The following is a 12,189-nucleotide window of genomic DNA, read 5'->3' as shown; positions in this document are numbered from 1 at the left end:
CCAAGGCAGGACCCTTCTGCTCTGGGCTGCCCAAGAGGGATGCAGAGTGGCTGTCCCCCTGGGCTGACAGCCCCCCTGGCTTCGCCCTCCACTTGGCTCCCGCACGATGGACCCTGGAAACGACCCCCTCCTCTTTGCCGACATCCGCCTGTGTGGGTACCTGCGCAAGCAGAAATCCCGCCATCGCCGCTACTTCGTGCTGCGCTGTGGGGGGGAGCGAGGGCCCCCCCGACTGGAGTATTATGAGAACGAGAAGAAATTCCGGGCCGGGGGGCTCTGCTCGCGCCCCAAGAAGACCCTCTTGCTCGGGGGCATGCTGACCATCAACAAGCGTGCGGATGCCCGGCACCAGCATCTGATCGTCCTCTGTGGGCGCGAGGGCACCTTTGGCGTGGCTGCGGAGAGCGCCGAGCAGCAGCAAGCCTGGTACCTGGCCCTGGTGGAGCTGCACGGCAAGGGTGAGTCGGGGGGGGGGGTAGCGGAGGGTTGCCCGGGAGGCCCCCAGCCGTCTCTGGAAGAGCCAAAGATGCCTTCTGGGGGAGACTGAGGGGTGCGGCGCCCATCAGCCCTCTGGCACAGCTTTAGCCGTGCTGTCCAGGATGAGGGGCACTGCGGTTGAGCCCCAGTGCCAGCCGGGATCCCTTCTGAAGACGTGAGCGATCGTGGGGATCCTCCCCTCCTGGGAGGGGCTGTCTGCTCATGGCCAGGATGCTCCTCACACCCTCCGCTGGGGCTGAGCCCAGATGTTCTTCTTGGCTGCGCTGTTGCCCCCTTCCTGGCCCCTGGGGGGCCCTCTGAGGAGGGCTGATGCCAGGAGCAACCCCCCCCCCCGATGTTGGTGGCTGCTGCATGGCTGGAGTGCATGTGGGGAGGCGTAGCAACAAAGCTGCTACAGATTGGGGAACCCAGATCCCATCGTTCCCCACCAGGCTTCTGGCGTTACTGGGCCTCCCTCCCAGCACTTCCTTACCAGGAGGACCTAGCCAGACCTCCAGGGGGCCTCAGTGCTGTGACCCCCCCTGCACCCCCAGGCCTTCGGCCGGGGCAAATCCCTTCCCCCCTCCTGGGCCCTCCAGGGGTGCTTATAATTCAGGGGAGCCTCTCAACATCTGGACCATCCTCTGTGCCTCCCCCAAGTCTGCAGGGGTATCCGGTGGTGCGCTGTGGGAGCAGGGCCCCTTGGGGGTCCCTGACCGTGTGAAGACCCCTCCCATGTCCATCGGTGGAGGAGGGGTCTGGCCCACTGGAAGCAGTCGGGGAAGGCCTGTCAAATGCTGGAGCTGCTCTGCTTTCTCTCTGCCGGCCTCAGCTGCTGGGCTGGCCGGTCTGGCTGCAGCTGCCTGGGAGAAGCTGAGCGCCCAGCAGCCGAGGGCAAAGGTCCCTTCCAGACCTTTGGGCGAGTCGGCCCCACGCCTGCCCGAGTCGCTGCTGTGCCCGGGGTGCTCCCAGGAGGAACTGGCACCGCTTCCGTGGCCAGGCTTGGAAGGGGCCCAGGCTGTCGGCCGCCAGAGGCCGGCCAGCTGCAGGCAGGAGGGGGGGAGGAACCTGGGCTTTGCTCCAGGGAGGCTGGACTGCTGCTGGCCACCAAGTCGGAGGCCTCCCTTGGCCGGCCACAGCTTCCGTCTGGGTTCCCTGGCCAGCAGCCACCCACCCCCTCTCGCTGCTGTGCTGCCTCCGTATGTGTGGGTGGGTGTGTTGCTCCTGTGTACACGCAGGGACAGGTAGCGCTCAGTACCGGCTGTTCTATTCCGGGAGAGCAGGGGAGGGGAGGGGCAGGGCTGAGCCTCCGAGCAGCTCCCAGAGGCTGCCGGGTGGTAAAGATGCTCTGGCTGCCCCTTGTCCCCGGGCCCCCTTCCGCCTCTCCCCTCCTCTGCTGCTTCTGAGTCACTTGCCAGGCAGTGATCCAGCCCCGAGGTCTCCCTGGCAACGGCCCCTCCCCCTCCCTCCAGGTGATCAAAGGGACAGCTTGCGGGGGGGGGGGGGGCTGGGCCTCCTCCGCCCTCGGTGCTGCTCCTCCCTTCCTTGGATGGGGATGGGGGGGTGTCTGCTTCTGCTCCCTTGGGGGGGCCAGATGTTCGCCATGCTTTCTTGTACAGCCAGGCAGAGTCTGGATCCCGTCTGGTACCTCCTCTGCATAGGTTGCCCAGGCATGGAGAAGAGGGATGTCCATGCCCCCCCCAAGCTTAAGAGGGTCCCTGCCTTCCCAGGCCCCTCGGGCCCACCTCTCACCCAGGCCTTTGCTCCTCGTAGGCACAGCCCCCCCGGAGGGGGAGGGTGAGGCGGCCCAGCCAGGCCCGGCCTTCAAAGAAGTCTGGCAGGTGAGCCTGCGGCCGAGAGGCCTGGGCCACTCCCGGAACCTGGCCGGCCTCCACCTCCTGTGCCTGGCCGAGAAGACGGTCAGCCTGGTGAGGCTGAACTCGGACGAGGCCGCCCTGGTCCTGCAGCTGCTCAACATCCGGCGCTGCGGCCACTCGGAGAACTACTTCTTCATGGAGGTGGGGCGCTCGTCGGCCACGGGGCCCGGGGAGCTCTGGATGCAGGTGGAGGACCTGGTGGTCGCCCAGAACATGCACGAGACCATCCTGGAGGCGATGAAGGCCCTCAGCGAGGACTTCCGGGGCCACGGGAGGGGCCAGGCGCTGCCTTCCACGCCCATCTTGGTGCCTGCACGCCGGCAGTCCCACAGCAACCCGCCACCTGGCCAAGGCGCCTTCCCGTGGAGGAGCCGCCCCGAGGGGGGGACGCCTTCCTTGGGCCGCGGCCCCACAGGAGCCTCGGGACAAAAGAAGCCAGTGGCCAGGAAGCCGGACTCCTTGAGCGACTACAGTGCCATGTCGTCGGACGAAGGCGGCTCCAGCCCGGGGGAGCTGCGGCCCCCCAGCACGCCCGACCCCCTAAGCGCCATGGTGGTGGTGGATGGGGACCTGGTCTGCATCGGGATGGGCCAGCGGGCCTCCCCCGAAGGGGCCGGCCTGCCAAAGTGGCCCTTGGGAGGCCTGGCCAGCAAGCGGGCATCTCTGCCCCCGCTGGCGCTGGGCAAGGGCACCCCCGGCCTCCTGCGTCGCAGGCAGAGCGCCAAGCCTGCCACGGTTTCGACCAGCTACCCCGAAGGACTGAACCTACACGGCAGCGATCCTGGCTACATGTCCATGGTGCCAGGGGCGGCCCTGGGCCCCGAGGAGCAGGACTATGTCCCAATGACGCCCAGCAGCGTCTCTCCCCCGCGGGAGAGCGGGGGGTACATGCTGATGTCCCCCAGCAGGAGCTGCTCACCGGACGGGATGGGCCCGTGGGCCGCGGGGGGCAGGGAGAGCGAGTCTCTGGCTGGCGAGTATGTGAACATGTCCCCAGCCGGGCAGGTGGCTCCAGACGCCCCTGTGGAGTACAGCCTGCTGCTGCCCCTCCTGGGCCCCCCTTCGGTCTTCTCCCCCCCACACTCCTCCAGGCGTGGCCCCAGAGCCCCCTGGCTCCCCGCTGGTCCCCGCCGCCTGTCCTGCTCCTCGTCCACCAGCTCGGAGAGCCTGGAAGAGGCTGCCCGCTGCCCCCTCGGCCTGTTTGCTGACCCGCCCGGAGGCGCCAAGGCAGCCGAGTCTTGCTACGTCAACCTGGCTCTCCGAAGGACGCCGGCTGACGCCAGCCAGGTGTCAGCGCCTGAAGGCTCCACGGAGCTGGCGCCTGGCCCCCCGTTTGCGAGGTGCCGCTGTGAGGCCGAGGGGAACCCGGCCCCAAGGAAGAGAGGGCTGAACTACATCGACCTGGACCTGGCCAGGGAGGCTGCCCCGGGCCGGGCCCTCCCCCTGCGCCCGTCTGCCGGCCCCTGCCAGGTGGAACCGCCCCACAGCTACGCCAGCATCGACTTCCAGCACCTGGGGGAGCTGCTGGGGCCGGAGGCCAGCCCCCAGGGGCCTGCAGGTAACAGCGCGGGGGGCTGGCTTGGGCTAAACCTGCTGACCAGAAGCACCTCCTGGTGGGGCCTGGATTCGAGTCTCCGGGCATCCGCCTGCGATGGCTGAAGAGCTCCAGGCCTTAAAGGGAAAAACCACGTTTCTGAAAGCACCCGTCTGGCTGCTCTGTATCGGGCCTGTGCAAAACGCCCTCTGAGGGTGTGCAGAGTGCCTCGCTGGAGCAACGGGCGTTTCCCAGTTGTTGTGGGCTTTCAGATGTTGTGGTTTTCAGGCAGTTTCCTTTCCTTGTGGGCTCCACCAGCTGCCCCGGACATATTTGGGGGGGAGTCTATTGCAGTCCACCTTGCCCCACATTCACATGAATGGGGCAGAAGGGCCCGCGAGAGGGTCTCCCTTCCCCCCCCCCAGCAAACTTGGTTGTCTGGAATCGGGTGGGTCTGGCTGGGGCACCTCTCCCGGGGGGGGGGTCAGCCGGGCAGTCCTTGGGGTCTCCATGGAGGACCCGACCTTTCCCAGTGTGAGGATCTCCTTTTGAGCCAACCCAGAGCTGTTTTTTTTAACGTTTTAACTTTATTTGTTCAATTATTGCCCAATGTTTTGATGTTATTTTATGTCAGTATTTCTGACATTGTAAAGCTGCCCAGATTCGCTTCATAGTCAGATGGGTGACTCATTTAATGAAATTAATAAAAATAACAAAATACAATAAAAATAAAATACAGATAGTCCTCAACTTACAGCAGTTCATTTAGTGACTGCTCTAACTTACAACAGCGCTGGAAAAAGTGAGCTTATGACCGTTTTTCACACGACCGTTGCGGCCTCCCCTGTGGTCACGTGATCAAAATTCAGACGCTTAGGAACACGGACGACGGTCAGTGTGTCCCAGGGATTGGTTTGTGTTTGTGTGTGTGTGTGTGTGTGTGTGTGAGAGAGAGAGAGAGAGAGAGAGAGAGAGAGAGAGAGAGAGGTGTGATCCCCTTTTGCAACCTGCTCACTGGCAAAGTCTGTGTGGAAGCCGGGTTCACTTAACACCACCTTGGGCTCAATTTGGTCATAACTTGAGGACTACCTGTATTGCCAAAATGTTTTGATGCTTTTAATGTTTTTTTATGTTTTATGACATTGCAAGCTCTCCTCCTTTCCTTCCAGAATTGTGACCTTCTGGACGAGGCAGCTGGGCATCAGATTGCCCCCCCTTCCCCCCATCTCCCTCTGGGCCTGGACAATGCTGTTTCTCCTTGTCTGCCCCCCCCCACCCCAGGCTGTGTGGCGATGCCAAGTTTGGGGGGGGTATACTGCTGCTCCCTCCCCAGAAGACTCCTGCGATGCTGTTCCTGTGCCTCACACACACCAAAGATGAAGTGGGGGAGGGGGCTGTCTGGCCCTGGGTTTCAGGGTGTGCAAAGAAGAGGGGGATGACCCCAAAACTGTTGCTGGGAAGGACGGAAAGGAACGGATTTGGTTCCGGGACCCTCCGTGTTCGAAAGCAGCCGTGGTTTTGTGCCTTGGGACCCCTCCCCACCGGGCCCCTTATAAGACTCGGTACTCCTTGCACACACACACACACACACCCTGAAATACAACCTGCATTCACATGCAAGGCTGGTCACACACACACACACCCCCCGTCCCCTCTTGCTGCTGCTGCTGCATTTTGCACAGGCCCAGCCCCACTGGTGTCTTTGGAGGGCCCCCCCTCCGTTGTCTGGGCTGGCCAAAGAGACTGTGCTCCATTCAGCGCCTGCTTTCTGGCCTTTAAAATAAAGATATTTTTAAATATGGAAGACAAAGGCTGGAGTCTTGATGTCTCCCCCCCCCCAAAAAAAAACACCAATTGGGTAAAAGCTTCTCCTTGTCCCTCCGTGCAGACCCTCCGCCAACACTTCTTGGTGGCTGGGAGCCAAGCAGAGAGCGGTTTGCAGCCAGAGCCCAGAAAGCTTGCAAGATTTTAAATCCCCGCTGTGCCCCGTCCCAAAAAATAAATAAAAATAAATAGAGCATCACATCGCTTTGCAAAGGATGCTGGAGCAATAGTGTGATTATCCCGAGTTCAAATTCATGGCTGTGCATTCAATAGAAATCCGAGTTCAGGGCTTGGCAACCTTGGCTCTTTTATGACTCTGGACTTCAACTCCCAGAATTCTGTGTGTCTGTGTGTGCCACTGTGCTGGGGAGGGAAGATTCCATTTGTGTGTGTGTGTGTTTTGTGTGAGTGACAGACAGATTACAGAGGCACTGAAAAAGCAACTTAATGACCATTTTTCAAGTGACCGTTGCAGCATCCCCCTGTGGTCACCTGATCAAAATTCAGAGGCTTGACCACTGGTTCATATTTATGATGGTCACAGTGTCCCGGGATCCCCTTTTGTGACCTCCTGAGAAGCAAAATCAATGGGGAAAGATTGATTCGCTTAAAAAACCATGTTACCCACTTAACAACCGCAGTGATTCCCTTAAGAATTCGGGCAAGAACGGTCCTAAAATGGGGCAAAGATCTCCAATTGACTCACTTAGCGATGGAAATGTTAGTCTCCAAACTGGTCGTAAGTTGAGGACGGCCTGTCAATGCTTCAGCGGAATTGGGGGCTTGAGACCCCCCAGCGAGTTCCTTCCCAGCCAGGGGAGTCCAGGGCAGCCCCTCACCCTGGACACCCCTCAGCTGCGCTGGTCACTCACTCTGTGACAAGCCCCCCCCCCCCCCCGGCAACCCTCCAGAGAGACTGATGGGTCAGGAGTGCCGGGAGACAGAAGGCCTGCCCCCCCTTGTTGCCCGGCGACCACTGGGGGGGTTCCGGAAGGCGGCTCAGAACAGCCGCCCGAGGCTGTGTGGAGACCCATGGGGCGAGCGGCTGGCTGGCCTGTGAGGCTCCTGATGAACTGCACTCTGTGGCACCTCGGCTGGTCGCAGCGGCCCGGCTGGTACAACGGGGGTCTGGAGGCCCCCTTTGGGAAGACCCTCGACCCCTCCCAGATGCCCGGGGGCTTCCCCCTCAGTAGCCAGGCACTGCTGTGGTATGCTTACTGGGTGATCGTCAGTATGCTGGCCGTGATTGCCGTCTCCTCCATCGGCCTCTTCCTCCAGCAGTTCCTTCGCGCCCAGCAAGTGAGACCCTGGGGGGGCACGGAGAAGAGCACCCCCCCCAGCCCCACGGCATCCATCCCCGGCCCTGGACATCTAGATGTGTCGGAGCAGGGCAGGGTCCCCAGCCTCACCCTTGCATTCCCCAGGCCTTTCCTGCCCCGAGACCCCCAGCGGGGAGAGCAGCCCCCCCGCAGACTAGAAAGGGGAAAGTGGACACCCGTGCTTTGGTGGGATTCAGTTCAGGACCCTCCCCAAACTTCTAACCTCTTCAGTTCTGTCAGCAGTCTTGACCGTGTTACATTCAAAGGAAAATTGGCTGGTGGAACTCCTTGCCTCATGAACCTCTACCAAATCCCTTTGCATTTTTTTCCCTCTGGGTCTGGGTCAAATTTCTGGGCTGCCCAACTCCGAGACTCCTCTGGCTGCTTTTGCAAAGTTAAAACAGGCACATAAAACCACGATTAGATTTCTACGTGGTACCTCCTGCGCCCCCCCCAAATCCCCACTGACACCTGGAGAAAACGAAGGTTTTAAGGCGTCCTAGGAGGCGGGCAGCGCAAGGGCTGCCTGGATCTCGGGGGAGCGGGGTCCAAAGGGCAGGGCCGCCACTGACCAGAGCCCCCCGAGCACGACAGCCCCTTCCTCAACCGTAGCTTCTTCTTCCTCAGAATCCAGGAAAAGCGGAGGCGACATCCCGGCGAGTAGACCTGGAAGAAGCTGCCTTGATCGAAGAGCTCCACCTGTTGGATGCCGTGATGGAGAAGGTGTGGCGCCACGTGCGCCGGTTGGAGAGGCGGCGGAGGAGCCGCAGAGGGACGTGATCTCCGGGCGGGATGGAATAAAGAGGCCCCGGACACCCCTTGCCCCGTGGCGCTTGTCTCCCCTACCCGTCTGAAGGGGGGGGCTGCATTCTGTGGTCCTCCCCACCACTTGCCAGTAGCAGCCATGTTGGGGGGGGGAGCAGCCCCTGCATCAAGGGGCCCAGGCGGGGGTCTCCGGCAAGCAGGAAAGGGGCTCAACTGATGGGGGTCCTGAATCTGTGGGGCACAAGGCAAAAGCCGTTTCTCAAAGGCAGCGTGACCTAGGATTGCAAGGAGCCCCAGCCGGGGGTCTTCCCCCCACCCCCATATTGGGAACTTCTGACTTTAAAGGGGGAGCAGCTCCTGGGGTGACTTTGGGGGGCTGCTCAGCGAGGCAGGGACCCACGGCTTGCCCTCTGTGCTCCAATCCCCGGGCCCTTGTGGGGCTCCCCAAGGGTTAAATGAATTTGCAATCGGGCCACAGGGGATAAGGCTGGGGAGAAAGTGGGGATAGGGGCCCCACAAGGCTCTCCCAGAATGGAGGGAACGGGGTTGACCAGAGTTAAAATGTGGCTGGGCCCAGAACGGCTACGAATGGGATCTGTCCCCCTCAGAGCCCTCCATAGGGCCCCCGCCATAGCGGGGAAGGAGGCCCGGACCCACGGCTCAGCCAGGCCAAAGTCCAGCTCAAGGGCGTTAGTTGGGCCTGGACCTTCCCTGGGAGGAAAGCCAAGACCTGAAAGGGTGAAACTTAACTTTATTCTGACTGTGAAGCCTGGGAAGCTGGTCAGGTTCCCCAAACCAGGTCTCAAACATGGCCACTTTAAGACTCCCAGAATTCCCCAGGCACCCAGGCTGGGAATTGGAAATCCACAAGGCTTAAAGTTGCCAAGACTGGACGCCTCTGACGTAGACAAAGAACACAGCACGGAAAACTAAGCGTGTGCGTGTGTGTGTGTCCCAGAAGCTCTCAAGGGTCCCTCTGCTCGGCCCCACGGTCGGCCTGGGGTCCCGCTGGTGCCGTCGGCAGCTCCAGAAGGGCCGAGACGGCCTGCAGCTCCTCGCTGGAGAACCACCGTCTCCTGGTGCAGATGCCGGGAGCAGGGGGGCTCTCCCGGGGGGCCATGATGGGGGCCGGGGTGTCCAGACGCAGCCGGAGGAGGACCTGGAGAAAGAAGGGCAGGGGAGAGCTGCCCCATGGCCCTTCCTGCACGCCGGGCAGCCCCAGCTCAGGGAGGCAGAGCCCCAGAGAGGCAGACGCTGCTCTCCCTGCCCCGAAGCCTCAGGGCCCCCGCCCCAGCAAGGGGTGCCTTCCTTGGCCCCGTTTGCTGCCCCCTCTAATCCCCCCTCCCCCATGGGACCTACTTCCAGGGAGCTGCAGGACAGCCCGTTGTATATCCGGGATCCGGGGGGCTGGGTGGGGTCCGTGTAGAAGAAGCTGCTGCAGTCCAGGAAGGGCAGGGGTCCTTGCAGGGAAAGGGGGGGGTCATCTCAGAGGGGTTTTCGGACTGAGCCTCCTGGAGATTCGTCCATCCCCCTTCCCCGCCCCTCCCTAGCAGAGGAAACCCCCTCCCTCCCTCTAGTGTGGGCCCAAACAAGCTGAGGTCCCACCTGCCGCCTGCAAGGGGTCAACTGCTCCTCCCCCAGCGGCTGCCACGCCCCCTGCCCCCACCAGGCCAACTCCCCTCCCCGTTGTGGCAGGAGGACCAGATCCAGCGGCCCCTCCCCAGACTCCCCCCCCAGCCCCTCACCTGCTTCCCATGCCGGGCCTTCGGAAGGGGGGAGCTGGGAGCCTCGCCTGCAGCTGGAGACAGCAGAGTAGAAGGGCTGGAAGGAGGGATGGCCGAGGGTCCGGCAGGAGCCCAGGCAGCCTGAAGCACCAACCGGAGCCAGGTCAGGCTTGTGGGGTGGTGGGGGAGAGAAGGCGCTGGCTACCCCCTCCTCCCCACGTCTGGGGCTGCAGTGGTCAGCCTCGCAGCCCTTCGAAGGAAGGAGCCCCAGAGCATGGGTCCAGCTTGCCCACTCGCTCTCTCTCGGATGACGGCGGGCACACGTGTGGAACACGGGGTCTGACCCTCCTCAGGGCTCCCCACCTATAAAAGGGTGCAGCCCCCCCTTGCACTCCGTGCATCCCAGCCCTGCTGCCACCCTAAAACAACAACCCTGCTATGTGGACCAAGCTGGGGGGCAGTTTTCTACGCGGGGAAAGCCCTGGTGGAGCCGAAGAAGCCCTTTGGGAGGTGCCCGTGGGTGCCCCCCACGCTGTGCCCCCAGACCTGGTCTCTTGGATCCGCCCTTGCCCCACTGGCCCCTCCAGCCCGCCTGCTCAGCCCAAATCCTGCAAAGGGCCACAGGCAGGAGGCTGACCACTGCAGCAGGGCTGGATCCTGGCACCCAGGGCGGGCAGGCGGGCCGGGCATCCTCTCCTGCCCCCCTCCCCTGCGGTGGCTCTCCAGACCCACTTCCCTGGTGTGGGGGTGGGAGAGGAAACTGGCCCATAGGGAAGGCAGGACCAGCAGAGCCTCAGGCCTTTCGGGGCGGCCTGGCAGAAAGGAAGGCAGCTCCCGGGCCCTGGCACTCCACGCGGGCAGGACCCTCTCTCCGGCTACGAGGGGCACATGTCCCCCCCTCCTTATCCTCCCCTTCATCAGTGCCCGTATGAGCTCCGCCCTGACCAAGACCCCAGGAGCATCCCCCCCCCAAGGGCTCCCAGGCCACAAAGCCCACCTCGCCCAGAGCCCCACTCACCAGCTCCCAGACTCTGCCACTCCGGATCCGTTCCTGCCAGGTGTGGGCCCTCTGTCTGGGTTGAGGGAGCCCCTGTCACCTCCTCCTCCTCCTCCTCCCCTAAGCCCCCAAATTCCTCAAACATTTTTGCAAGCCTGCAGAAAAGCAGCAGGGATTCAAGCAGTTTCCTGCAAAGAGATTTTGGGGTGGGGGGAGGCAGCTTTGAAGGCAAGGGGGGGCACCGCAAGCAGGAAGGAGGGTTCAGCATGTCTGGGGGGGCGGTGTCCTTTGCTGCATGTCCCACAGAACCAGGGCTGCATCCAGGGACTGCAGGGGCTCTTCCTTTGGGGCAGTGGCAGCACCCATCCAGAAACACACACACACCACCTGCGCCCCCCCCAAAAAAGCAAAATCTCATCTCTCTCTGGTCAAAGGAGAAACAGAGTTGACAAGCACATTTCCTCATGAACTCTAGAAGAGGTGGTTTTTATTGATTTTTTAAAAAATCTAATTGTTTTTAATTTTCCTTCTTTTAGACCAGGGGTGTCCAACCTTGGCCACGTTAAGACTTGTGGACTTCAACTCCCAGAATTCCCCAGCCAGAGTGGAAGTCCACCAGCCTTAACGGGGCCCAGGTTGGACCCCCATCCAGGGCTCCTTTAGAAGACCAGAAGGAAAATCGAGGGCCCCGCCGGTCTTTTAACTTAGTCTACCTTTCCATCGGCAGTAGCTCCCCTTGGCCCCCCCCCGGGTACCTGGCAGGCCTCCGAAGAGCCCCCCCCCGCAAAAGACTCTTCAGGGACACCCCCCCCGCCGTCTATGAAGGCGAACTCTCCAGAATGAGCACGAACAGCAAGAACACCAGGAGGCTGGTCCCCCCCCTCCCAGCGGCAGAGCCCAAGGGTAGCAACCCCCTTTTCATGCCCCCCCAGAAACGCACCCAGAGGGCACGACGGGTGGGGAGGAGTGGCTTTTGCACCCTGACCAGCAGAGCGTCCACGAAAGGGGAAAATGCCTCTCGGAGGCTGCAGCCTCGTGGCAGGGAGTTCCGCAGGCCCGCCCAATGTCCTCGACGAGGCTCCTACTCTGGAGCCCGCCCCGCCTCCGCCTCCCAAGCGCCGCGGCGTCCCTGCGGGCAGGGGCTCCTCTTCCCACTCGCGGCTCGGAGCGGCCTGAAGCTCACGCCCGCCCGCTTTCTCTCGCGCGCCCCGCCGTCGCCAGAGTCGGAGCGGAACCCCGGAAGTTCGCCGCCGCGGCCCCCGCGCAGCCCCACGTCGGGCGCACCCCCCGCCCACGCCCCCCGGCCGCTCGGGGACCCGCCCCGCTACCAGAGGCGGCCTGAAGGGGAGACGAACTCGGCCCCGCTGCCCCTGGCCGCTCCGCGAAGCCCGACGGGGGTCGCCCGGGACCCAGAGAGCCCCAGGGGCTTCGACTCCGTCCTCCGACGGCGGCCTGGGACCGGCGGGGCCCCTCGAAGCCTCGGAAGGGCCCGGCGCGCCCCGGTTGCCCCCCCTCCCTCCCTCTGCTCGGCCCCGTCCCCGCCACGTGCCCGGGGCGCGCGGCTCGGCGCCTTCGGGGAGTTTCGCGCTCCCGTCGCGCGCAGCTGCACCCGGGGCCGAGGCTTCCTTGGGCGGCGGCCTCGGTTCATTTATTCCTCCGGGCTCAGGGGCCC

At 63.0% G+C, this 12,189-nt stretch overlaps 2 protein-coding genes across 2 annotated transcripts; one reads left to right on the top strand and one right to left on the bottom strand.

The window, feature by feature from the left end:
- Positions 1-39: 39 nt before the first annotated feature.
- On the top strand, positions 40-5,683 carry LOC308679067 (insulin receptor substrate 1-like; the record flags this gene model as incomplete). Its single annotated transcript, XM_081346302.1, is given in 4 exon segments — positions 40-72; positions 74-458; positions 2,251-3,912; positions 5,058-5,683. Coding segments are annotated over 4 exon segments (2,088 nt in total). The 3' UTR covers positions 5,066-5,683.
- Positions 5,684-8,612: 2,929 nt separating this feature from the next.
- LOC308678473 (histone deacetylase complex subunit SAP25-like) lies at positions 8,613-10,662 on the bottom strand (the record flags this gene model as incomplete). The annotated part of the gene is made up of 4 exons (XM_081345683.1): positions 8,613-8,955; positions 9,156-9,256; positions 9,542-9,661; positions 10,539-10,662. 4 exons carry the CDS (start codon positions 10,660-10,662, stop codon positions 8,761-8,763), a joined length of 540 nt encoding a protein of 179 aa, XP_081201809.1. The 3' UTR covers positions 8,613-8,760.
- Positions 10,663-12,189: the final 1,527 nt, after the last annotated feature.

This window comes from Vipera berus, assembly GCF_964194415.1.
Source record: "Vipera berus genome assembly, chromosome: Z".
Classification (NCBI taxonomy): Eukaryota; Metazoa; Chordata; class Lepidosauria; order Squamata; family Viperidae; genus Vipera; species Vipera berus.
The sequence above is the reverse complement of the archived record's forward strand: the minus strand, read 5'-3'. Positions and strand labels throughout refer to the sequence as shown.